The sequence below is a fragment of the Peromyscus maniculatus genome, chromosome 8, assembly GCF_049852395.1.
Source record: "Peromyscus maniculatus bairdii isolate BWxNUB_F1_BW_parent chromosome 8, HU_Pman_BW_mat_3.1, whole genome shotgun sequence".
Lineage (NCBI taxonomy): Eukaryota > Metazoa > Chordata > Mammalia > Rodentia > Cricetidae > Peromyscus > Peromyscus maniculatus.
In genome coordinates, this window is record NC_134859.1 from 70,003,619 (window position 1) to 70,026,795 (window position 23,177).

Consider the following 23,177-nt stretch of genomic DNA (forward strand, 5'->3'; position numbering starts at 1 on the left):
CACCCTCCTCAGAATTGAGAGACTGTTTCATCTTTCGGATCAGTGTTTGGCATTGGAGGAAACTATCTGAGAGCCTGTATTTAGAATTCTATTTATAAATAAAGCATGTATCACGGTTGATTAAAGCCTAGCTGGTAACCTTTACTGTGCTCCCTTTTGTCAACTTTCATATAATGATAATAACCTTTTCAATCACCGTTAATCCCTAAACCCTCTTGTAGTTAATTTTGTTGCTATAGTAAAATACAAAAAGAGGTAATCCAAGAGGAGAGAGACAGTAGCAGCTGTCCATCCCTAGGGCTTTGTTCCACTGAAATGTTTGCTGTTCCGAATACTGGCGTTTGTAGCAGCCTTCCTTCCCCTCCTGCTCAGCCCCTTCCTCATTCACCCCACTTCCTCCTCTGTACAGTGGTGGTCCTCCTCAGGTTCTCAGCATCCTGCCATTCCCCATTGCTGTTGGAGCAGAGCAGTGGAGAAAGGAGGCAGCATACAGTACAGAAAGAAGAAAAAGCTCTCACTGCCTGTCATTCCACCTTTCTGTTTTGAATTTTAGGTTGTTGGGTCTCTGCGTTGTATTTCTCTTCTGTGTTCAGACAGATCTTTGTATGTAGGGCTTCTGAAATCCAGATATTATCAGCATCTTCCTGTGCTGGCTCTCAAATGTGCTGGTCCAGTCTGGCCTCGGAGACCTTCTGGAGGCTGAATGCCTGCTTGAAGCCTCAGACATAAAAGACAACCTGGCGTCCTTTGAGCATAGACACTTCAGACAGAGCTTGGCTATGATAAGGGTTACCTCAAATCTCCTCTGCCCCTGGAGGAGGGGTTTAAGGAGAGACTCTTACTGTTTTGTTTTGTGGGTTTTAGGTAGCTGACTGAAATTCACTGGTCAGTTACAGTGAACCAAATGTGGTGAGCACAGAAGGTGTCCACAGAAGGGACTATTTCTCAGGAAGTAGGAAGCCTTCGCTATAGAATCCATGGTGCTGGTGGCAAAACCCAGAGTGTGCCCCATTGAGACTCAGTCTCTGCACTCCATGCCGCAGAGACTTGACTCTGGGTTAACCACCACCCGTGGCAGCTGGTCCAACATTGTGTGCCTGAGCACACCTGTCCCTTACTAAAAGGTGGGGAAGGTTCCCTTTAGGGATTAAAGTTAGAAAATGCAGCCTATGGAATGCCTGTGTATTCACACACTGAAAGCTCCGATAAGGCCTACACTAGAACAGCCTGTCTGACTCGGTGTTAAGGGAATGATCACAGGACGCCACTGGTCCTTCCCTACAGAGAGCAGGAACTAGCCAGAGTCATCAGGAAGCAGTTTTGGTTTTAGGGGTCCTGTGGGAAAAGGGCAGGTATTTGCATGGGGAATTTGATTAACCAAGGACTTTAGTCTGGCCTGCTAAAATACTAGAAAGAAAAGAATACACACTGCACGGAAGCATGTGGCCTTTCTCTCAGGGAGGCCTTTTCTTCTGATGTAGTCCTCACAACAGACTCGGTTTTGAAAACCGCCATGGCCTCACGCCAGTTCCTTCTGTGTATGTGTTCCAAATGCTATTGAACCAGGTTCCTGGTGACACACGCTGTGGCGGTGGAGCCCATGGAGCATAAAGGAAAACAACCAGTTTGTGTTCTCCAGGGGCCCAAGACCATTCCCCATGAGGAGTCACTGCTAATCTTGCCAGACCACTTTCTTCAGCTAATCCCTTCTTACTCTTCCTTGTCTCCACCCTGAAGTATGAGATGCCTCGGCCTTTACATTTCTTCCCAGTCTTAAGGACTCTATTAACAGGAGCCTTTGCAGGTTTGGTGCCTTCTGATTCAACACCCTATGTCTAGCTGAGAGCTAAAAATACCATCCTTCCCAGCTGATCTTCCCTAATCACAATAGCACCAACACTTAAAATAGATCTTCTGTGCTAGCAAAGACATTTGACAGATGGAACGAACACTCTGGGCTACAGGAAGTCACAGCCTTAAAGGACTCACCAACTTAGCAGTGAGCTTTTTTTCTGTTTGTTCTCTGTTCTCTTTCTAGAGAAGAAAGAAACCCTCCGCAAGTCTTAGTAATCAGACCTTAATAAAGATGTCTGTGGTGTGGGTGTTGATGGTATTGCTATTTGCTGTAAATACTAGAAAATTTTAGGTTAAAAAGGCACTAACGGACAAGACTCCTGTTTCCAAACAGCAAACATTTCTACAGGTGTCTTTTTTCCCCCTCTTTCTTTTCTGTTCTTACTTTCTTTCTAAGTTTGAGACAGGGTCTCACTGTTCTCACCATGTACCCCTGGCTGTCCTATAGACCAGGCTGGCCTCACACTCAGAGATCTGCCTGTCTCTGCCTCATGAGTGCTGAGATTAAAGGTATGTGCCACCACTGCCTAGCCATATTTTACCTTTTAGCTACATTTGGGATTATTACACATCTTGAGACACTACCTTAAGTGCCCAAGAGGAAGGTACATTTCCATCCATATCTAAAAAGGAGTACATGTGTTTTACAAGCCTGTTTTTACTTGTTTACTATACTCAGGAAAGCTCAAACACCTGGTATATATCTTCAGTTGTCTGGCACCATGTAAAGAAAGAGCTATTTCTTTAGGCATGGGCACTGTGTGAGAATGAGTTAGATTTCTGTTTTATTGTGGCTTTCCCATACTTTGGAACATTTCAAAAAAGGAAACTTTCCTAATTGGCATTTAACTGTAGTTTTTTTCCCCCAAAATGATTTTTTCCAGTCATTTTCAGCAGTCTTTTTCTGAAATGTCCTTTTCAGATGAACAGTTTTGAATTTGCTAATAATCAATTCCCCAAAGGGGCCCAAATGCAGATTTCCACCATCTACTTTGTATTCCTTCTTTATTCTTACGTTGACAAAAGTGTGACCTTAGCTAAAGAAGAAAGCTAAGAGAAGGAAGACCACACCCACACCTTCCAAGAGCCCAAACACCCAGACCCACAGAGCCAGCTCTCTGGAAGGAAGAAAATGAACAAGAAGAAATCACATCTTTTTTTTTTTTTTTTTTTTTTTTTTTTTTGGTTTTTCGAGACAGGGTTTCTCTGTGTAGCTTTGCGCCTTTCCTGGGACTCACTTGGTAGCCCAGGCTGGCCTCGAACTCACAGAGATCCACCTGGCTCTGCCTCCCGAGTGCTGGGATTAAAGGCGTGCGCCACCACCGCCCGGCAAAATCACATCTTGAAGCAAGAGTCCAATCATATTTGACCATTACCCTGCTTTGGGACAGATCTCAGTATCTTGTGTCTGAGCTAGAATCATTTGTAGACACCGAAGCAGTTGACATTACACCCTCTTCTCACAGTCTCACAATGTCCAGGTTCTGTTGTGGAAGCCACCAGTTCAAGTATGTAAAGCCAATGTGATGTTTTAAGAAGTCTGTTCCAGTGTGGCTGGAAGCTGCCTCACATCTGGCTCTCACTACATCTTTTCCTGTCTCAGCCTCCTGGGTGGAGGTGGAGGTGGGTGTCACCAGCATTTGCCACCCTTGGTTGATGATAGGTACACTTAGCAGAGTAAATATCCTTCTGTCCTTAAATCCTCAAGCTCAAACCTAAGACTCCAGTTGTAGGTCCTTGTCTGATATATGCAAGGCACTGGGTTCAGGGTGTTCAGGTACTTCAAAATTTAAATTTAAAAATCAGTGGGCATGGTGACTTATATCCGTAGTCCCAGCATTAGGGAGGCAAGAATAGATCACTGCAAACTGGAAGCCAGCCTGACTTATACATCCTAGGGTATAAAGTGAACCCCCCAAACAAGCACACACCTTAAATAATAATAATATGGTTTAAATAAATAGATTAAAAATATATAAAAGTTGACTCATAAGTACTTTGTTATAGAACCCTCCTTCCATTCAGCCTTCTGATAGAAGTCACAGTACATCCATCCATCCAGTCAGCATGAGCAGAGCCCTGTTCCTTCCCTGTCATCTGTTACACAAGTGGTGAGATCACAAGAAGTCTGCAGGCATCTGGGTCTCGGTACATGCATAAAACGAATGTAGGCCTATGCAACAAGACTGTTCAACAAAGGCACCTGCCTTTCTGGAAAATATGCAAGCACCCTTGAAAGTTAGGAAAAGCTTTTGCGACTTAAAGCAAGTCCCTGTGTGTTGAAGACAGTCCTTTCAAAAAGCATTAGCCAAACTCCAGCTGGAAATGTTGCTTAGCAACCCATTAAGTTGCAAGAGCACTTCACTGTAGGAACCAGAGTGACAGCAAGAGCTGTCTCCCCACTACTAGATGATTGCAGCGTTTATTGAGTCTCCCTCCTCCAGCAGGATTGCATAGAACTACCCTGAGATAGACTTTGGCTGGAATAAAGCCCCTTCCCTTCCCTTCCCTTCCCTTCCCTCCCCTCCCCTCCCCTCCCCTCCCCTCCCCTCCCCTCCCCTCCCCCCCCTCCCCCTCCCTTCCCTTCCCTTCCCCCTTCCCTTCCCCCTTCTCTTCTCTTCTCTTCTCTTCTCTTCTCTTCTCTTCTCTTCTCTTCTCTTCTCTTCTCTTCTCTTCTCTTCTCTTCTCTCTCTCTCTCTCTCTTATGGATATGGGTGTTTTGCCTGCATGTAAGTCTGCACCACATGTATGCCTGGTGACCTCAGAGTCCCTAGACCAGTTGTTCTCAACATGTGGGTCACGACCCCTTTGGAAGTTGAATGACTCTTAGGAGTAGCATATCAGATATCCTGCTTATCAGATATTTATATTAAAGTTCATAACAGTAGCAAAATTACAATTATAATGTAGCAACAAAATAAATGGTCAGGTGATGTTGGCGCATGCATTTAATTTCAGCATCCAGGAGGCAGACGCAGGCAGATTTCTGAGTTGGAGGCCAGCTGGTCTACAGAGTTAGTTCTAGGACAGCCAGGGCTACACAAAGGAACCCTGACTTGAAAGTCAAAAAGAGAGAGAGAGAATTTTGTATTGGGGCCACCACAACATGAACAATATTAAAGGGTTGCAGCATTAGGAAGGTTGAGAACCACTGTCCTAGACATTTGTGAGCTGGGGATGAATCCAGGTCACCTGGTAGAGCAGCTAGTGTTCTTCACCACTGAGCCTTCTCTCCAAACCCTAAAGCCATTTCTTAAGTTGTTACTACTTTTTTTGTTATATTAGTGAAAACTTTATAAATAAAAGGCAGAAAGTTAAGTAATAACTGATAAAAATATGTAATGAATGAAGCCTTCGCGCTGCCATCCCTGAGCTACCTGACATCAGTGAGAAGTGCCTCTAGAAGCAGCTTCCATCTAAGCAGATGCTTTAACCCTGGAGCATCTTAGCGCCTGAGTCCATATTTACAGATACTGGCAATGGGTGCCTGTCATGTCCAGATGCTGAGAAAAACCAGGGTAAAAACATGAGGTTGCCTGTGCTGAGATCTAACCATTCACTGGGGTAGAGGGCCACCATGCATCCTTTTCCTAGAGACCACATCAGAATATAGCAGACCTTTTGTGAGAAGTTTAGTTTCTGAACTAGGCTGAGTAACTTGAGTTCGTATCTGAAGTTAATGTAATAAGCAGCTAACAAATTAGCTGTGTTTATCCTCTCTCTCTCTCTCTCTCTTTTGTTTTTTGTTGTTTTGTTTTTTTTTTTTTTGAGACAGAGTTTTACTTTGTAGCCCTGCCTGTCCTAGAACTAACTGTAGACCAGGCTGGCCTTGAACTGAGAGATCCCTCCTGCCTCTGCCTCCCAAGTGCTGGCATTAAAGGCATGGCCTGCCACGCCTGGCATATCCTCTCTATTAAAAGTTTATCTGTCTGACTCCAATATCTCACATGGAAAAATGACCTTTAATTCTAGAACATTGTGTCTCTTTGCTGTAGTCACGAGAACACACACCAACCTATTCTTGCCCTGAGCTGGTGAGTGCAGAGGTATGGCCCTCATGGCACCTGGGAAGTGAGGACCTAACAACGGTCATTCACACAGCGTTAGTCCTCCTCGGTGTCTTTAATTCAAGAACTTCATTTCCTTGTTTCTTTGAAAGCATGATTTTCTCTGGCTTCTAAAGAATTAATTTGCCTGCTTAAAAATAAATTTAAGTATCCAGTTTATTAAATCTGACATGAAAAGACTTGTGCAGCTCTGCCCTTTTCTAAACCTGGGACACTGAGGCCCAAGTGGCTCAGAGTGAAGTAACAGTGACTTGGTAAGTGCAAGCAATCATCAGTGTAACCCCCCGGTTGGGGAGCAGTAACATCCACACTGCAGCATCTGTGAGGACTCTCACACCCAGAGCATTCGTACGTGTCTACCATTGTGGTGCTTGAAGTTGTGAATTTGACAAGGTCTAGCATCACCTGGGAGGCAAGCCTCTTGACACACCTGTGAGTAATTATCTAAATTAGGTTAGCCTCTGGATTAGTTCATTGAAGTGGGAAAATCCTCCCTAACTCTGTGTGTGTGGCACCATGCTTGGGGTGGAGTCCTAGACTGAATAAAAAGGGCAAGCAAGAGAACAGTAGCATTCATCTTTTGCTGACAGCGGCAGCAGATGTGGATGTGGTGTTGACCAGCAGCTTCGGGCTCCCGCTGCCGGGACTCCCCACCACGACGAGCTGTGAGCCTAAAAACCTTCCCTTCTTAGGTTGCTGTGGCCAGCGAAAGTTGTCAGAGCCATGAGAAAAGTAATTGCTGTTAGTTGTTAGTTTGGTCTTAGTAAATCCTGAGTCTTCCTGTTGTGTAATCTCCTTAGGCAACTCTTAAAAGTGTCAGTGCACCTTGTTCTGTTTGCTGCCTGACAACATGACAGAGGCCCTTCATTTTGCCTGCCTGTATTAGAAGAGCCCCCTGGAATGTGTGTGGTAGAATTCATCAGGGAACCCAGGCCTGTGATGTGATGGCTCACCAGAATGTCAGAAAAGGGAATACATCCGTCTGAGATTTTTACTGAAGTCTTTACGCTTTGGATCTCTATTTCTAGACACAGTTTCCAGCAAGCTGCAAAACAACAATGTTTACACGATTGCCAAGAGGAATGTGGAGGGGCAAGACATGCTGTACCAGTCCCTGAAGCTCACTAATGGCATTTGGATTTTGGCCGAGCTACGGATCCAGCCAGGAAACCCCAATTATACGGTAAGATCTTTCCCAGAATGTGTGAGGTAGATTAGTAAGAAGGTAAGAACACATTCTTACTGCCCTAGAGAGACCTGGAGGAAGTACTTCTGACCTGAGATACCCAAAGCAAGCATTCAGTAAAGGAGTCCTTAGTTGCCTTCAGGGAAGACCTCCTCTCCTCACTGTAGTTTCTGACATTTAGAAGGCATGGTGCTGGGTAGATCAAGGTAGAGCATTTGCCTCTGACAGTAAGGAGTTCTGCAAACCTATGGCTTCCCTGACACATAGTGACGTTTCCTCTTCAGCATCAATTTGGTACTATAATAGGCTGTTAGGAGGAGTGTTTCTAACTGGGCATTATGGTACACACCTTTAATCCCATCACTCAGGTAGTCAGAGGCGGGTGGATTGCTGTGAGTTTAAGGCCACCCTAATCTTCATAGTGAGACCCTGTTAAAAAAACAAAAAGAAGGAATGTTTCTGAAGCTGAGAGATGGCTCAATGAGTAAAGGTGCTTGCTGTATAAACATGAGGACCCAGGTTCAGATCCCCAGCACCACATAAAAGCTGGGCATAACCACACATGCTGTAAACTCACCATTGCACAAAGGGGATCCAGGAGGAACCCTGGAGCTTGCTGCCTAGCCAGCTTCTCACGCTCACACGTGCGTGTGCGTGCACATGCACACACAAAATGGTGAGCTCCAGGTTCAGTGAGAGACCTGTGATGGAAAAGATAGAACAGGATACCCAACACACTCCTCTGGCTTCTGTACATGGGGACATACACACACACACACACACACACACACACACACACACACACACACACACAGCAATTTCCTAGCTGACTTAAACTGGACCTTTGCTACTTTTGGAGTTCTTGGCCTTAAGAATGTCTAGAACTAGACACAACTACTACCTCAAAGGCATGATTTGAACAGGTCACTAATTATCATTTTTTTAAAGATTTATTTATTTATTATGTATGACTGCAGGCCAGAAGAGGGCATCAGATCTCGTTACAGATGGTTGTGAACCACCATGTGGGTGCTGGGAATTGAACTCAGGACCTCTGGAAGAGCAGTCAGTGCTCTTAACCTCTGAGCCATCTCTCCAGCTCTAATCATTCTTAACCATGGTTTCCTTAGCTTGGAGGGAAGTCTCCAGCCTGCAGGCTTCCACTTTAGCTTGAGGAACCTCCTCCAGTATCCCACTGAACTGAAGTCAAGTTCTGGGATGGCTTCTTACAGCAGAAACCATTACCTTGCTAAACCACAGAGACTGGTCCCACAGCCATGAGCTTTGGTGCTTATGTGAAATGTGACCTCCCAGGAGGTAGGGGACTGCTTGTGATCTGCACTGAGAAGGAAGTACAGGAAACCTTGAGATGGGGAAATACCTCATTGTCCTGTTAGACTGTCTTGGAAGATGTGACAGGGGAAGAAGATTCGATACTCACTAGTTCCGAAGCAGGTGAAAAGTCAGACCAGGGAGCCTGTTCTTCTCCTGACCCATCCCTTCCTGTTGACAGCTGTTGTTTATACGAGCATACATCAGAGGAACAGTACCACCCCAGACAGACGTTCTCAGTGTTTCCCTGGTGTGTGCTGGACTGCCATGTGTGTGCCTGCTGCTGAGTCCTGTCAGCTCGGGCTTTCCCTGGGAGGTAGATACTCCTCCCTTCCATCTCTGCTGCCATCTCTTATCTGCGTCGTTTTGTTGTTTATTTTAGGTTTTCTGAGACAGGGTCTCATAATATAGCCCTAGCTATCCTAGAATACATTATGTAGATCAGGCTGGCCTCAAACTCACAAAAATCCACCTGTCTCTGCCTCCCAAGTACTGAAACTAAAGGGAGTTCTGAGATTAAAGATATGTGCCACCAAGCCAGGCTCATCTCCTACTTTTTCAGAGTGACAATCTACCCTATCATTTACCTTAAATACCCAGGACAAGAAAACCGTCTGTACTCTTCCTAGGTCAAGGTCTTGCTATAAAATTCAGGGCTTGTAAAATAGCTCCATTTATTTACTTCTCTAGACATTTGCTCAAAGTCTTTGTGCATATTTCTTTTTAACTCACCTTCCTCTATACATTGTTCCATCTTGGCTAAATTAAAGAAGCGTATTAGTCCCAGGTTGTAGACCAAGAAAGCTGGTTAAGAGTCATCAGAGAGGGGCACGTGAGGTGACTCAGTAGGTGAAGTCACTTGCCACCAAGCTTGATAATCTGTTCAGTTCCTAGACCTCCATGGTGAAAGGCAAGAACTAGCTCCCAATTGTCCTCTGACCACCACAAGTACTGTGGCAAGTGCACACACCAGTAAATATAATTCTTTAAGAATAATTAGTGACACTAGACCCTGGTGGTACAGACCTGTGATCCCAGCTGTGTGAGAGGCTCAGGCAGGAAGATCACAAATTCAGGGCCAGACTGGGCAACCCAGAGACGGTCTGTCTCAAAGGAAAAAGGAAAAATAGGGCTGGGCATATCACTCAGTGGTAGAACACCTGTCAGCTAGGTTAGGACCTAGGTTCAACCCCTGGTACCAGAAATGGGGAAAAAAGATTTTTTCAAAAGCATGCAATTTTTTTTAATAGACAAATGGTATTTAAGGTTCAGGTGTTTGTTGACAGTTCCTAAAGCACATTGTTTGAGAAGGGCTGCTCACTCTCTTAGATATAACTAAAACATACTTTATTTTGAAGTAATTGAGAACTCACATGGTTTTCAATGGGACTTTTTCTTTTAACTCAGTTTTTATATTGATAATATCTTACACATAATATACTTTGAAAACTAGAAAATAACTAACATAACTATAGACATGAATGAGATCGTACATTATATATACTCTTTTGGGATGCAAAAGAGTGACTTGTTTTTTCTGTGTGGGAGGAGTCTTTTGTGTTTGTTGTTGTTGTTGGGGTGTCGTTTGTTTGTTTTTGAGACAAAGTTTTACTTTATAGCCCTAACTGATCTGGAATTCACTATATAAGCCAGGCAGGCCTCAAACTCAGAGATCAGCTGCCTCTGCCCCCCAGGTGTTGGAATGTAACCCTAGCCTTGGTAGACACTCATTGGTTGTCCTACAATGATTATGTCATTTTGAGAATATTATGAACAATAAATCATACATCACGTAGCCTCTCTTTTACATGTGTTTCTGTGTGTGGTGTGTGCATGTATATTCATGTGTGTCAGTGTACCTGTGTGTCTCAGTCGGTGTTCTGTTGCTATGAAAAGACAGCATGACCACGGCAACTCTTATAAAGGAAAATACTTAATTGAGTCTGGCTTACAGTTGAGAAGTTTAGTCTGTTGTCATGGCGGGAAACATGGCAGCCCAAAGGCAGACATGGTACTGGAGAAGGAGCTGAGAGTTCTATATCTGGATCCACAGGCAGCAGAAAGAGAAATAGAGACACTTGGACATTTGAAACACCAAAGCCCAAGCCCAGTGACACACTTCTCCAACAAGGCCAAACTTACTCCATCAAGGCCACATGTCCTAATCCCTGTCAAGTAGTGCCACTCCCTAATGGCCAAACCTTCAAGTACATGAGCCTATGTGGCCATTACTATTCAAGCCACCACATATAGGTGTTTGTGTGTATGTGTGGAAGCCTGAGTCTGACATTGGGAGTCTTCCTCTGTCACTCTTCGCCTTACTCATTGAAGACAGGGCCTCTCAACTGAACCCAGAGCTCACCAGTGCAACTAAACTAGTCCAGCTTACACTGGTATTGCAGACAGGTAAGCATGTGCACTCAGCATGTATGTGGGTGATGAGAATCCAAATTCTGGTCCTGTTGCTTACAACTGACCCTTTATATAATCTCTTTGAGGTTATTTTTTTGTATGTTCCATAACATCCTTGGTTTCTACTTGTTGCTAATGTGTACCAGTAGTTTGCTTTTTGTGTGATCATCTGCTAGTCAACTCTTTGCATCAACCATGGATTCTTAAATCATGAAGTGAAAGATACTTTCTCCTCTATAGTCTTTTGAAATTTGAGATATTTGTAAGCTGGACGGTGGTGGTACTGCCTTCAATCCTAACACTTCAGAGGCGGAGGCAGGTGGATCTCTGTGAGTTCAAGGCCAGGTTGGTCTATAGTGTGAGTTCCAGGACAGCCAGGGATACACACAGAAGCCCTGTCTTGAAAACAAATAACAAAAAAAATTGAGATATTTGTAGATTCACAAACAGCTATTGGAAGTAATATAGTGAGTTCTTCCCATGAGTGAACTAAGGAGATCTTAAATGATCTCTATTCACTTGACCCAGAAAACACAAGCATGGGAATCAAGACATTCAGGTCTCCTTCACATCCACTTTAAGAACACCTGGGAGTTTTCAGGCCATCAAAAGCACACAGATCCAAAAGCCACCAAGTACCTCACCGTAACACTTTACAGAAGAGTATGAGTCTTTTCATCTTGCAGTAATGGAATTGGTAGGTATGCCTAAACCAGAGTATGCTGGACACAGGGATGGATTGCCAAAGTTTTGTTGCATATTCTTAAAGATGCAGAGTAGATAAGGGTGTAGATTCAGATTGTGTGGTCACCTGGCACTATTGGTGAACACAGCACAAAGATCAATCACCCTCCTGCGTAGCTCATGGTGAGGTTAACCCGTATATGAGCTCGAACCCCACATTGAGATGATCCTTATGGAAAAGTAACACATTATCCCTAAAACAGAAGAATACACAGAAGAAAAAAAAATATCCCTGAAGAAACAAAAATGTATTGCTAGTCTTTTCCTCCCTCAGGCTACCAAAGATCCTGAAGTCATCATGATCTGCCACCCCACCCAGTGTTAATGGTTTGAAGAGAACAAGTATCTTAGTTTAGGGTTTCTGCTGCTGTGAAGAGACATCATCATGGCCATGGCAACTCTTTGTTCGTTTTTTGAGGCAGGGTTTCTCTGAAACAGTCCTGGCTAGCCTGGAACTCACTCTCTAGACCAGGCTGGGCTCGAACTCATAGAAATCCACCTGCCTCTGCCTCCCGAGTGCTGGAATTAAAGGTGTGTGCTACCACCGCCTGGCAACCATGGCAACTCTTATAAAGGAAAATATTTCATTGGGGCTGGCTTACAGTTTCAGAGATTCAGTCCTTTATCATCATGGTGAGAAGCATGGCGGTATACAGGCAGACATGGTGCTGGAGAAGGAGCTGATAGTTCTAGATCCAGATCCATGGGCAATAGGAAGAGAGACACTGACTTGAGCATTTGAATTGCCAAAATCCATCCCCAGTGACAGATTTCCTCCACAAAGCCACACCTCCTAATAGTGCCATTCCCTTTGAGCCAATGGGGCCATTTTCATTCAGACCACCACAACAAAGCCTTACCCAAAGCCTCGCATCTGCCAAAGCTTCCCTGATGCCAAGAGCTACATCTTAGACCTGTGGTGGAAGAAGGCAAAAGTGAATTAACTCCACCTGATGGCCACATGGGGTCTGATGGGTATGAGCACCTGTCCTTTAAAGCTCTAGAAGTACTTGTATTTATGCCAACAAATATCTGGTTAAAATGTTTTTGGTAAAGTTATTATTCATATTCAAAGCTCCACTGTTTTCATATCATCTACATCAACAAGCTGTTATCCTATGCTGGGGTTGACAGGCTTCAGACAGGTATAGGCCGGGTACTTTGAGAAGTCTCCAGTAACAGTGGCCAGCGTTTACACTGACCACGTGCACTTAACTGCAGAATAAGATTGGAGCCCTGCACAGTCCAGTGTTCAAGTTCCCTGACCTCTAGAAAATCCACATCTCTGAGCGCTGGGACTTCACCATGTTGAATGCACCTGAGTTTGAAGACATGGTAGCTGAGAAGCAGCTTATCCTCTGTGGCTGAAGGTCAGGGTCATTCCTGTGTGGTCCTCTGGATAAGCGGCAAGCCCCGCACCTGAAAGACTCTCACTGTGTTAAACCCACCCCACTTCACCAGTCATGGTCACTAGTACATCTTATATCCAATTTTAAATAACAATAATAATAATAAAAACCTATGCCCCAGGAGTAAATTCAGTACACTATAACTAAAAGACTAAAAAGAGGCTGGGTCTTGGCCTAGCAGCACACAACCTCTAATCTTTCACAGCGCTCAGGAGACAGAGGCAGACAGATCTCTGAGTTTGAGGCCAGCCCAGTTTACATAGAGAGTTCCAGAGCAGCCAGGGCTATATGGTGAGATCTTGTCTCAAAAAAAAAAAAAAAAAACCAGCATAAGACAGTGAGATTTTTGTCCTCGTGAGGGGTTTTGTTTCTGTTTTAGAGTCTTGCAGGGGTGGGGGGTGCTTTTTGTTCATTTATTTCTATTTTTTCTATGGAAACATGTTCTCTGTAGCCCAGTCTGGCTTTGAACTACTGATCCTCCTGTATCCACCACCACAGTATAGGGATTACAAGCCTCCGCTATTGTTCCCAGATTTCTTTTAGGCAATGTCTCAGTCTTGTAGCCTTAATTGGCCTCAAGCATATTAAATCGCCCATGTTACCCTGGGGCTCACAGTATTCCTTCTGCCTCAGCCTCCCAAGTGCTAGGATAAAATGAAAGAGCTTGCTCTGTAGTTTTAAATGAGACGTGTCTTTCTTTCCATGCACCCTTTCCTAATCTAGATTCTCCTGGCAACTAGGTTTCCTATGTCTACACTACCACTTCTGTCACTGGAAGCAATTGGCCTGGAAGCAATTGGCCTGGGTCTGATCCATTCTCTAAAGTGACACTCCATCCCGTACACCCATTGTCCTACTGATCAGGCCTCATTAAGGAGGAGAAATATCTGGTCGAGGCAGTACTAGTACATGAAAGACTCACGGACCCCTAGTTGCATAAGGAGTTGAGAAAGTGTTTTCCCCAGGCTGATCCTTACATTTCATAAAGGGGTAGTTAGGCCATGTGCAAGGCACTCCTATAATCCCAACCCTTGAGAGGCAAAGGCAGGAGGATTGCTGTATCAATCCAACTTGCTTGAAAAAGGAAGGAGAGGGAGGAAAACTGTTTATAACCCAGAAATGTAAGGCCACGTCCCTACACAAATGAGTCTCCCTGACTTAGTTAAGTAGGACAGGTGACTCTTCTTGGTAGATCTGGGTGGGCAGTGTTCCTGAATGGTTAATAAAGAAGATATATCACATAAGCACCATAGCAGTTCAAAACTAAAACCTGGGGAAGGTTTCTTTTCTCCTAGGAGTGATACAAAAGTGAAACCTAGGGTCCAGGCTACATTGAACAAACTTCACCTTTGCTAAGGGAAGGGGCGGGACAAAGAGAGCACCATATTTGCAGAAAGGTACTAACCCTCTTAAGCGTGGGGATTAACGGCTTCCACTGTGTCTCCTTGCTTGTCTCTCTTGAAGCATATATTCTCCCACTAGAATTTTCCACATTGACAGTGGAGAGGTTATAGGGAAGAGGTACAAGAATTGTCTGTACTACGAGAAATTTAGAAGTTGGGGAAATGTGAGTGGGGAGATGGCTCAGTCAGTAGACTGATTGCTGCATAATCATGAGGAAGACCTCATTCAGGTCACCTGCACCCACATAAAAATCTGGGCATGGGGAATGGAGGGATGGGTCAATGGTTAAGAGCACTTGCTGGCCTTGCAGGGGGGATCCTGGTTCAGTTCCCAGCAGCCTCATGGTGGCTCACAATCATCTGTAACTCCAGTTCCAGGGTCTCTGACACTCTCTTCCAGCCTCTGGTGGCACTAGGCACACACATGGCACACATACATGCAAGCAAAACACTCATACACATAAAAATTTAAAAAGTAAATAAAACCTTTTTTAATTAAAAAAAAAAAAAAAGCTGGTATGGCAGCACACATTGACCTTAGTGCTGAGGAGGCAGAGACAGGACAGTCCTGCAGCCTGCTGAGCAGTCAGTCTAGACAAAGGGGTGAACTCTAGGATCAGGGAAGAGACCTTGTCTCAAAAATACGGTGGAGACTGGTGAAGACAACTAGGTCAGCCTGCGGCCCCAACTATGTCCACACCTGCACACACTAACATGAACACCAGCACACACCAAAAACAAGAAAGGCAATAATGGTTGTAGACATGATTCTCAGATAAATGCTAAAAAAGGGGGGGGGGCCGCGGCGTGGATCCAAACCTTCACCTTTTACCATATCTGTGTTTTTACATTAGTTGTGGATTGTTTTTTTTACATTTATCAGAATTCTCTTCATGACTGGTAATAGAATAGCAGTTTTGCAAATGTCCTAGAGACTGTAAAAGACCAGTTAGATAGTTCCGTGGGAACACACTTGTGGTCCTGCTAATCCAGTCCTAACTGGGTCTCACATGGTAGAAAAGTAAGCCAACTCCCCACAAGTTGCCCCCTGACTTCCAAACATACAAAATGGCTTTAAATAAAATATCCCACAGCATTCTTTTATTTTATGTGTATGTATGCATGTTGTGTGTGTGTGTGTGTGTGCGCGCGCGCGCGCACACGAGCGCACATATGCATGTGCTCATGTGTGTGCAATCAGTAGCCAAAGGTTGAAGGGAGTGTCTTCCTCAGTCACTTCCTACCTTATTTTTAGAGACATTGTTTCTCACTGCGCTCACTGTTTTAGTTAGATTGGCTGGCTCCCACACCACAGGTGTCCCGCTGGTTCCACCTCCCCCAGCACTGGAATCACAGATGTTGTCACTGTGTCCAGTTTCTTACATGCTCATGCTTGTATGGCAACCACTTTACCTACTGAGCCATCTCCCCAGCCAGGTGTTTGTTCTTATGAGACAGGGTCTCACTCTGTAGCCCAGGCTGGCCTCACACTCAGAGCAGTCTTCCCCCCCTCAGCTTTCTAAGTGCTGGGATTCAGTCATTAGCTACCACCTAGCTAGCTTGAAGATCTTAGAGTGTTAGTGTTTCAGGAAATTCAGAGTTGACCAAACTCTTGTTTACCCTTGTATATTAAAAGGACTAGCCTTAATATTATACATCCCAGAGGCTCAGGAGAGAAAACTATGGACGGCGAGGACTGTTTTCGGGAAATAGAATCTCAGCACACCACTTGCTCTTATTTCTCTGGGATAAAATCCTATCTACACAGCTTCAGTTCTGTTCTCATGTCTAGCTCCTTTCTTGCCTGATTTCTCTCTATATTTATCTACTGCTCCCTCTAAGTTCTATCTTAATTCTCTCGTCTTAATTCTGCTTCATCTAAGTCCTTCTCATCTCGTTCTTACCCAGTTAGTTCTTCCTCATTTGGCTCTTCCTCATCTTCCATCTCGTCCACATGTTCTCTCTGGTCAAAATCCTCCTTATCCCTCTCAGTACTCCATCCTCAACTTTTTTACCCTCTCTTCCTCTCCATCTCCTCATACCTCTAAGTTCCATCTCCCTCTCTGAAAATAAAACTGCCTTTTTATCCCTTTGACCCTCATCTGTCCAAGCTATCTGCGTTTTTCTGCAGGGTGGGGGAAAGTGTGCTCAGTCACTAGGCAACCTGTGTACAGCTAGATGCCTCTGGTGATAGTTAAAGGGAGGTCTGGAACTAGAGGTAAGATTTGGGAAAGGAGGAAGTTAAGCTTAATTGGCACCTCCACCAGGCCTTCTCAAATAGGTAGTCTGGATGCTAGGGTCTGTACTTAGTACAGCGGTATCTCTGACAAGGTACTTTCTTCCGTCTGGGGATGGACCTGGCTGGATACTGCCAATGACGATAATTATAAGGAGGAGCCTTGAACTGGGGTTCTGGCTGTGCATAGCTGTCAGTGCAGAAGGTTATCTAAATATTCCTAGAAGTGGTTAGGTAAGGTTAGAGGTCTATAAAGTTAGTAAGGCTGTAAGAAAAGGAGGGTCTGAGCTAAACTGTGCAAAGCTATTACTTAAGGCCCACCTGACCTAGGCGGTGTCTCCTCGTGGAATTTACCTTAAATCAGAAGACTAGCATGTGGTGGTCTGGACTGTTATTTCTGTTAGTCCTTGAATGTGGCTAAGGGAGATAACTGATTCCAGTGCTGAAAGGGGAGAAACAGATGGGCTGGGGGAAAGGAAGCCTTTCCTGAGGCTGTTCTCTAAATACCTTGAATGTGTATGTCCAGAGAGTAATCAGTCCACACTGTTAGCAATTCTTAGGGAAAAATCAATTGGGAAAACTATGAAGGCACACATGATTTTCATAACAGAAGACAGCTGATATATAACAAGCCAAGTAACACCAAATGCTCCCTGGGATTTGGCTTCCTCTGGAGGAAATCCTTGATCCCTCCAGGTAGTGGCTTTGCCATAACCAGCTGAGTTCTTATGATATATTCCTGTGGCCCGTAGCAGTTTACCTCCCCACCCCCACCCCCCAGAAGTATTTTCATCTTGGGAATCATGGTAGATTATCCAGGGTCTCTACAGAGAGAGTAAAGAGATAAAATAATGTAAAATCTCACAGCAGTACACTGGAGAATAACTGTTACACATATAGAAATTTCTGTGTAAAGAGTATAGTTTGCATGCTTTGCTGTTATTATTGATAATATTTTGTTTAACCCAGATACAGTTAAAGAATCCAAATTTGGCCTTAGTTTTTGTCCTTTAACATGAGAATCTTTTTATGTTGACGTTTAATTTGATAATTGTTGGACTAAAAGAAGAGACGGTGGTAGAGGAGTAGTGTTATCAGAAATGCCCGATTCCTTTGTTTAAAGAGGGAGAATATACCTTGAAGCAGCTGCCAAGAGTTGCTGTCCAGTCACACTGTCTTTCCTTGGTGGTACAGAAAGGACCAGTACTGTGGACCTTTACTTAACATGACTCTCTGTCCTTGTGAGAGATCCATATCAAACATAGGAACTGAGATCAGCAGCTGCAGGGACTGTCACCAAATTAAGGGGTTTCCTCAGTACTGGCCTCTGCACCCCTGGGGTCATGTGGGCTGTAGGGAGACACACAGCACAGCTTAATACCAACCAAGTTGAAGTTGTAAAATCTATGGTTTGTATTACTGTGAGCTCTCTGTTTGGCTGTTCTAATTGTAGAGTGTCTCAGAATGTCAGAAATCGTGGTGACCTGAATGCTTGGGTGCATTTGGAGCCAATGCCATCTCCATGCTGATGTCTTTTCTCTTCCTTTTCACAGCTGTCGCTGAAGTGTAGAGCCCCTGAAGTCTCTCAGTACATCTATCAGGTCTACGACAGCATTTTGAAAAACTAATAAATGGGTCCTGTACCCTCCAGCCACCCTGTAATCGGTGCAAGCCAAGAACTCTTAACTGAAGGAAGTCGTACTGCTGTGTAGAGCCTGAACACTGCGCCACCCACCCCGGTAGTGACCAGTCACCCTGTGCTGACATTAGCATTCCCCCCGTTGGATAGGTTAGCTTCCTGTGACACGTGTGACCACTGCTTCCGTCATTCCCCACCTCTGCCACCTGCCGCTGCCCTCAGGCCTTCCTCGTGAGCTTCTCCGTGCTGTGCCAATGGCTAGCTCTTTCTACACCCTCTTTGGAGTGTAGTTTGATATTTTGTAATCAGAAGCTCATTTCACAAGCAGAAAAAGGCAACAAGTTAATTAAAGCAAGGAAAAGTGTCACTGAAACATAAACTGCACCTTATTGTTTTATATTTTTGTACAGATGAGAAATTGAGGTAGAACAGTGAGTAGAAAGGGTTAATGACATCATCAAATACAGTCTTAGGGGAGATACAGGTACGGCCCCTAGCCCCTTCTGGGGAGGGGGGTTCTCTTGTCTGTGGCAACCCTGCTCCTGGTCATTTGCATTTTCACTTTTCCCCTCTATCCAAAGTCTTTCCTTGGCCAGGCCTTCAGGCTCCTTTGTGTCCCATGCTGTCTCGTTTGGTGACTCTGTGCTTGACAGTGGTGGTCTTCATTGATGTTTCCGAGTGCAGGACACTGGGCATGTAGGCACAAAGCTGAGAGATGGTAGACCTCTGTTCGTTGGCACTGCACTACCCCAGTAGTCCCACTGACTGAGGAAGCTGAGGAGAGATGTTAAGGACCCCAGTGTCCTCCCTAGCCTTCTTCCCTCTGTTCCTCAGGGCCAACTCAGATCGAAAGTCAGAGTTTTAGAGCTAAAATGGACTTTAATGGCTTCTCCAACCTTGTTTTTCTACAAAGAAAGGTAACAGGCGAAACGTTTATTATTGCCGAAGCCTCTTGGTTCTTAGGTAGCAGAGCTGAGGCTGATTCCCTGAAACTCCAGCAGCTTCCCCGTATGGCTGGCTCATTGTTCTCATCCTCGAAGTCCCCTGCCTCTCCTGTGCCCTCCTTGGCTCTTTGCATACTCCATACTGAGTTTGGTGCTCCCCCATTCATTGGTGTCGGGTGCCAGCTGGCATCTTCTCAGTTACCTGAATGTACATGCAGGTAACTGAGTGAAAGGGAGCTAACATTTGCCAGGCTCTCTTAGAGCCACATTCTGGAGGCCAGCCAGTGAGGGTAGAGATGTTGCCAGTTCTCATTGTCCCCCAGCTCTCTGATCTGCTCTTCATCCATGGTACTCAAGCTCCAAAGCAAAGTAAGATCATCCCAGAAGTCCAGGTAGTTCTTGTCATCTCTCAAAGGGCTGGGGATGTGAAGTCCTCTCCCTTAACACATTGGTGTGATTCATCAAAGAATGCCTCATACCCACTCCCCTGCTCAGTACTGTTGACACTGTTTGAGGTGGCACAGCCTGGTACCTGGTATTCAGGCTCCATTCAGAGTTCCCTGCTCAAGTCAGAAGCATGCCACCATCCAGAGACCTCATGCTGGACTCAGCCCTACCCACTGGATCCAGAGGAGAGGTTGTGGAAAATCAGAGTAGAGAACAACTTCCTTCAGCCGTGTCTGGAATGATCCTGTTTCCTCCCAGTTGCAAAGCTTTTCAAGTTCCATAAGCCTCGAGAGTCTTTAAGAGGATTGCTGGCTGGTGGAAGGGAAATACATCCCTCCCTCACCATGTGGGGAATAGGAAATACTGCAGGGGTGTGTGGGAGGCAGGTAGGTTGGTGATACGTTGGGTGGAAAAGCAAGTTGACAGAATTCCCTTGTTGAGACTCATTCATGGAGTCAGTTGGAGATGAGTAGTGTAAGGGGTTCACACTACAAACACGGTTTTCTCATCTCAAAGCAAACTGTCGTTCCCAAAAGAAGAGTATGTGTCAGGGCAAGCAGAGAGAACAATTGATGCCAGAATGTGTCCACCCTGAAACTGAGGCCTCTCAGCCTCTCCAGTGACGGGTAACAGCTGCTGTTCTCTGCTGGCCTAACCGAGCCGATCCGTGATGTCTGACCCCATGGGGAAGGCACCTCTCATTTCACCCCAGGCAGTTGGGGGAGGGGGGTGCTGCTTCACATGAAGGGGCTCTCCAGAAGAGACAGTCTGCTGCCTCTGCCACAGCTTCCCTTCAGGCCCCTTTCAAACGTGACCAGATTGGGAGGACAGGGGTCAGGTTCCCCTGTGTCTGCTCTCCTTGGCCTACGTGTGTCTCTGATGCACGCTGGAGTGTAGAGGGCGGGAGAGCAGAGACACCAGAGCTCTTTCGGGTCGGATTCCCTACGTGTGTCCTCAGCCAGGCCTGGTCCATGTGTCTGTGTTGTGAAGCTTGGGACGATGGAGCCAGGCGTGAGGGTAAAGATTGCCCAAGAATGCTTATTCTTCTGTTCTTGTTGGGATTTGTTCGTGGGGGGTGGGGGGGATGGGGAGAAACTTTACCTTGTGTATTCATCAATAAACTCATTTACACAAAATAAAGTTTGTGGTGTGTACTGTGTTCTCAGGACTGATACCCCAGGACAAAACATAGCTGGCCAGAGAAGAGACATTAGTAACTTTTTTTTTTATAACCCTACCTTCCAGGGGTGCAGCCAGATGAAATTAAGATTGAGAAAAAGCCTTTATCTCAGGAAGCCACCTGTTCAAGTCTCAGGTCACCACAACTTGAGGAAGGGGTGTGCAGGGGGCCAGTCTCCCTGGCAGCTGTTCCTGGGACACTGGGTAGAAGGGCAGTGGCCTTGCCCCATGGGTCGTCGGTATCTGCCAGCACAGCCAAGGGCAGGAACAGCAGAGCTGCTGCGTGGCACCTGTTACCCAGGGTGTCTCAGCACTCAGGTGCAAAGGCCTCTTGAAGCCAGGGTCCACGTGTTCCTGAGCAAATGGGATAACCGTGCTTTAAAGAAATCGTCCAAGAATACTGTTTTGTATTGCTTCAAGAAGCCCTGGGCAAGTCCTTGCACGTCTCTCACAAGTATAGACAGAGTTTGGCGTTTTCAGCCCTTAGTCGTTCAGAGTACTTGTTTTTGGTGTCTAGACAATGAACTGACTTTGGCAACTGGTGTCCCTCCACCGGGCTTCCAAGCTCTAGGGGGACCCTAGAAAAGAAAGGATCCCTAAGTTGAAGTAAATTCCAGGCTGCTGAAGAACAGTCTTGAGATCTGGGATAAGGTCAAGCAAAGCCCCAGAGGGTCCCAGCTCAGGTGCAAGTCACCTGGAGAGCTTTCGGAAATGACAGATCACCATGTTCAATGAGTGAGTCAAGGTGAGGGTGAGATGGCCCAGTGGTAAAGGCACCTGGCTATCTGATTCACATCCCTGGAACCCGAATGGAGGGAGGAGAGAACTCCCAAAAGTTGCCCTCTGGTCTACATACATAGAAAACACACACACATACACACACACACACACACACACACACACACACACACACACACACACACCATGGCATGCCTGTGTTCCACACATACACAGTAAAATTACTTTAAAAAAATTTAATACCCAAGGTTAATGCTGAGCCACTTAGGACTCACTGGCAGGGAGAGGCTTGAGCCTGTTCATCCACGCTCATCTGCAGTAATACTTGTGTTGTGGTAGAATGGTAAAGCACTCGGTGCCCATCTGAATTCAGCATCACCTGCACCTTAGGGGAGATGTGGCACCACATCTGACTGCATGGCAGTTTCCTCTTTCACTCCATAAAAGGTTCTTCCCTCCTACTCACTCTATCCAGCTTTGCTAAGTCCTGAGGATGGCCATATGCTCAGCGCAGCTGACCACCCCCCACCCCCAACTTAAACCTGTTTTCAGAGATGACACTGTTCTCTGCCCCGGGGATGGGCCTCAGATACATTGTTTCTGAGGACTCCGATCTGGGCCTTCCTCCTCCCCCTGCATGCATTAGTACTTCCGGTCTTGCTTGGACCCTGATTTTCCCCTGCCACCCTCAGCTCTAAGAAGCAAGAGCCTGTTTATTTTAATAGCTGGTATGGCACTTGGGAAGGATCACACCTCCCCCGTTGTTACCCATTTCTATCTCCTGAACACTAATCCTAGAATCCCAGCCAGCCCCCAGACATGGTATTAGCAGCAAGGATGTTTCTTGAAAAGTTTCGAGCTGGCTTTGAACTTGCCTTCTCGGTTTCTCAGTTTCCCCGTTTAGCTTTTCCCCTGCCGTGCTTGATGCTGCCAACAGGGAGGAGACTCAGTCGGGGGCTGGTCAGACAGACCTATATTCTTATTTGGAGAAGTGGCTTGAAAAGCTCTTTCCAGAGCGTTGTCTGGGGACAACACTGTCATCTCTAGGATCAGATCCTCCGTCAGGCAGAACCCCAAAACACCTTCACTCAGAAAGTGCCTGTTGGCATGGAGGATGGCAGGGCGAAGTTTGGTATTAGCTGGCTCTCCTTCTGTTCACACTCTGCTCGCAGCCCGCCTCTGACATCGCAGTGGGAGTCCTCAGCTGTAATAACGGGACACAGGTGGAGCTGGCCCTTTTCTCCTTCCATACTCAGGCTTCTTCGCATGCTACAGAGGGCACACACAATTGCTCACCTAGAACCTGAGTTTGTGAGCTTGCCCCTCAGCCACCAGGTATCCCCAGCTGAACCACAGTCACAAGAGCCACACAGCCCGACAGATCCAGGGACCAAACCCCTTGAAGTTCCTCAACAAGGTTAATCCCAGTGACACAGAAGAATAAACAGGGCCCAAATGGGCTCTCGGCAAAGCCAAATGAATTCGCTCCAATTCAGGCAAGTAGACCATTTTATAAAGATACTGCCACTGTTTCTTTTTTAAATAAAAACAGTGCTTTAAATGACATGCCTCTGAAGGTTGGTATGC

General features: G+C 45.6%; 1 protein-coding gene across 8 annotated transcripts in view; it reads left to right on the plus strand.

Annotated features, from left to right (window-relative positions):
- Window positions 1-18,661, plus strand: part of Ap2b1 (adaptor related protein complex 2 subunit beta 1) — a 122,157-nt gene extending 103,496 nt beyond the window's left edge. For all 8 annotated transcript variants that reach the window (XM_006995310.4, XM_076543030.1, XM_006995311.4 and 5 more), the window contains 2 exons: window positions 6,950-7,104; window positions 18,197-18,661. In XM_006995310.4, coding sequence (XP_006995372.1) covers window positions 6,950-7,104; window positions 18,197-18,271 — 230 coding nt within the window. In that variant the 3' untranslated portion in view covers window positions 18,272-18,661. The remainder of the gene's footprint in view (window positions 1-6,949; window positions 7,105-18,196) is intronic.
- The last annotated feature ends 4,516 nt before the right edge of the window (window positions 18,662-23,177 follow it).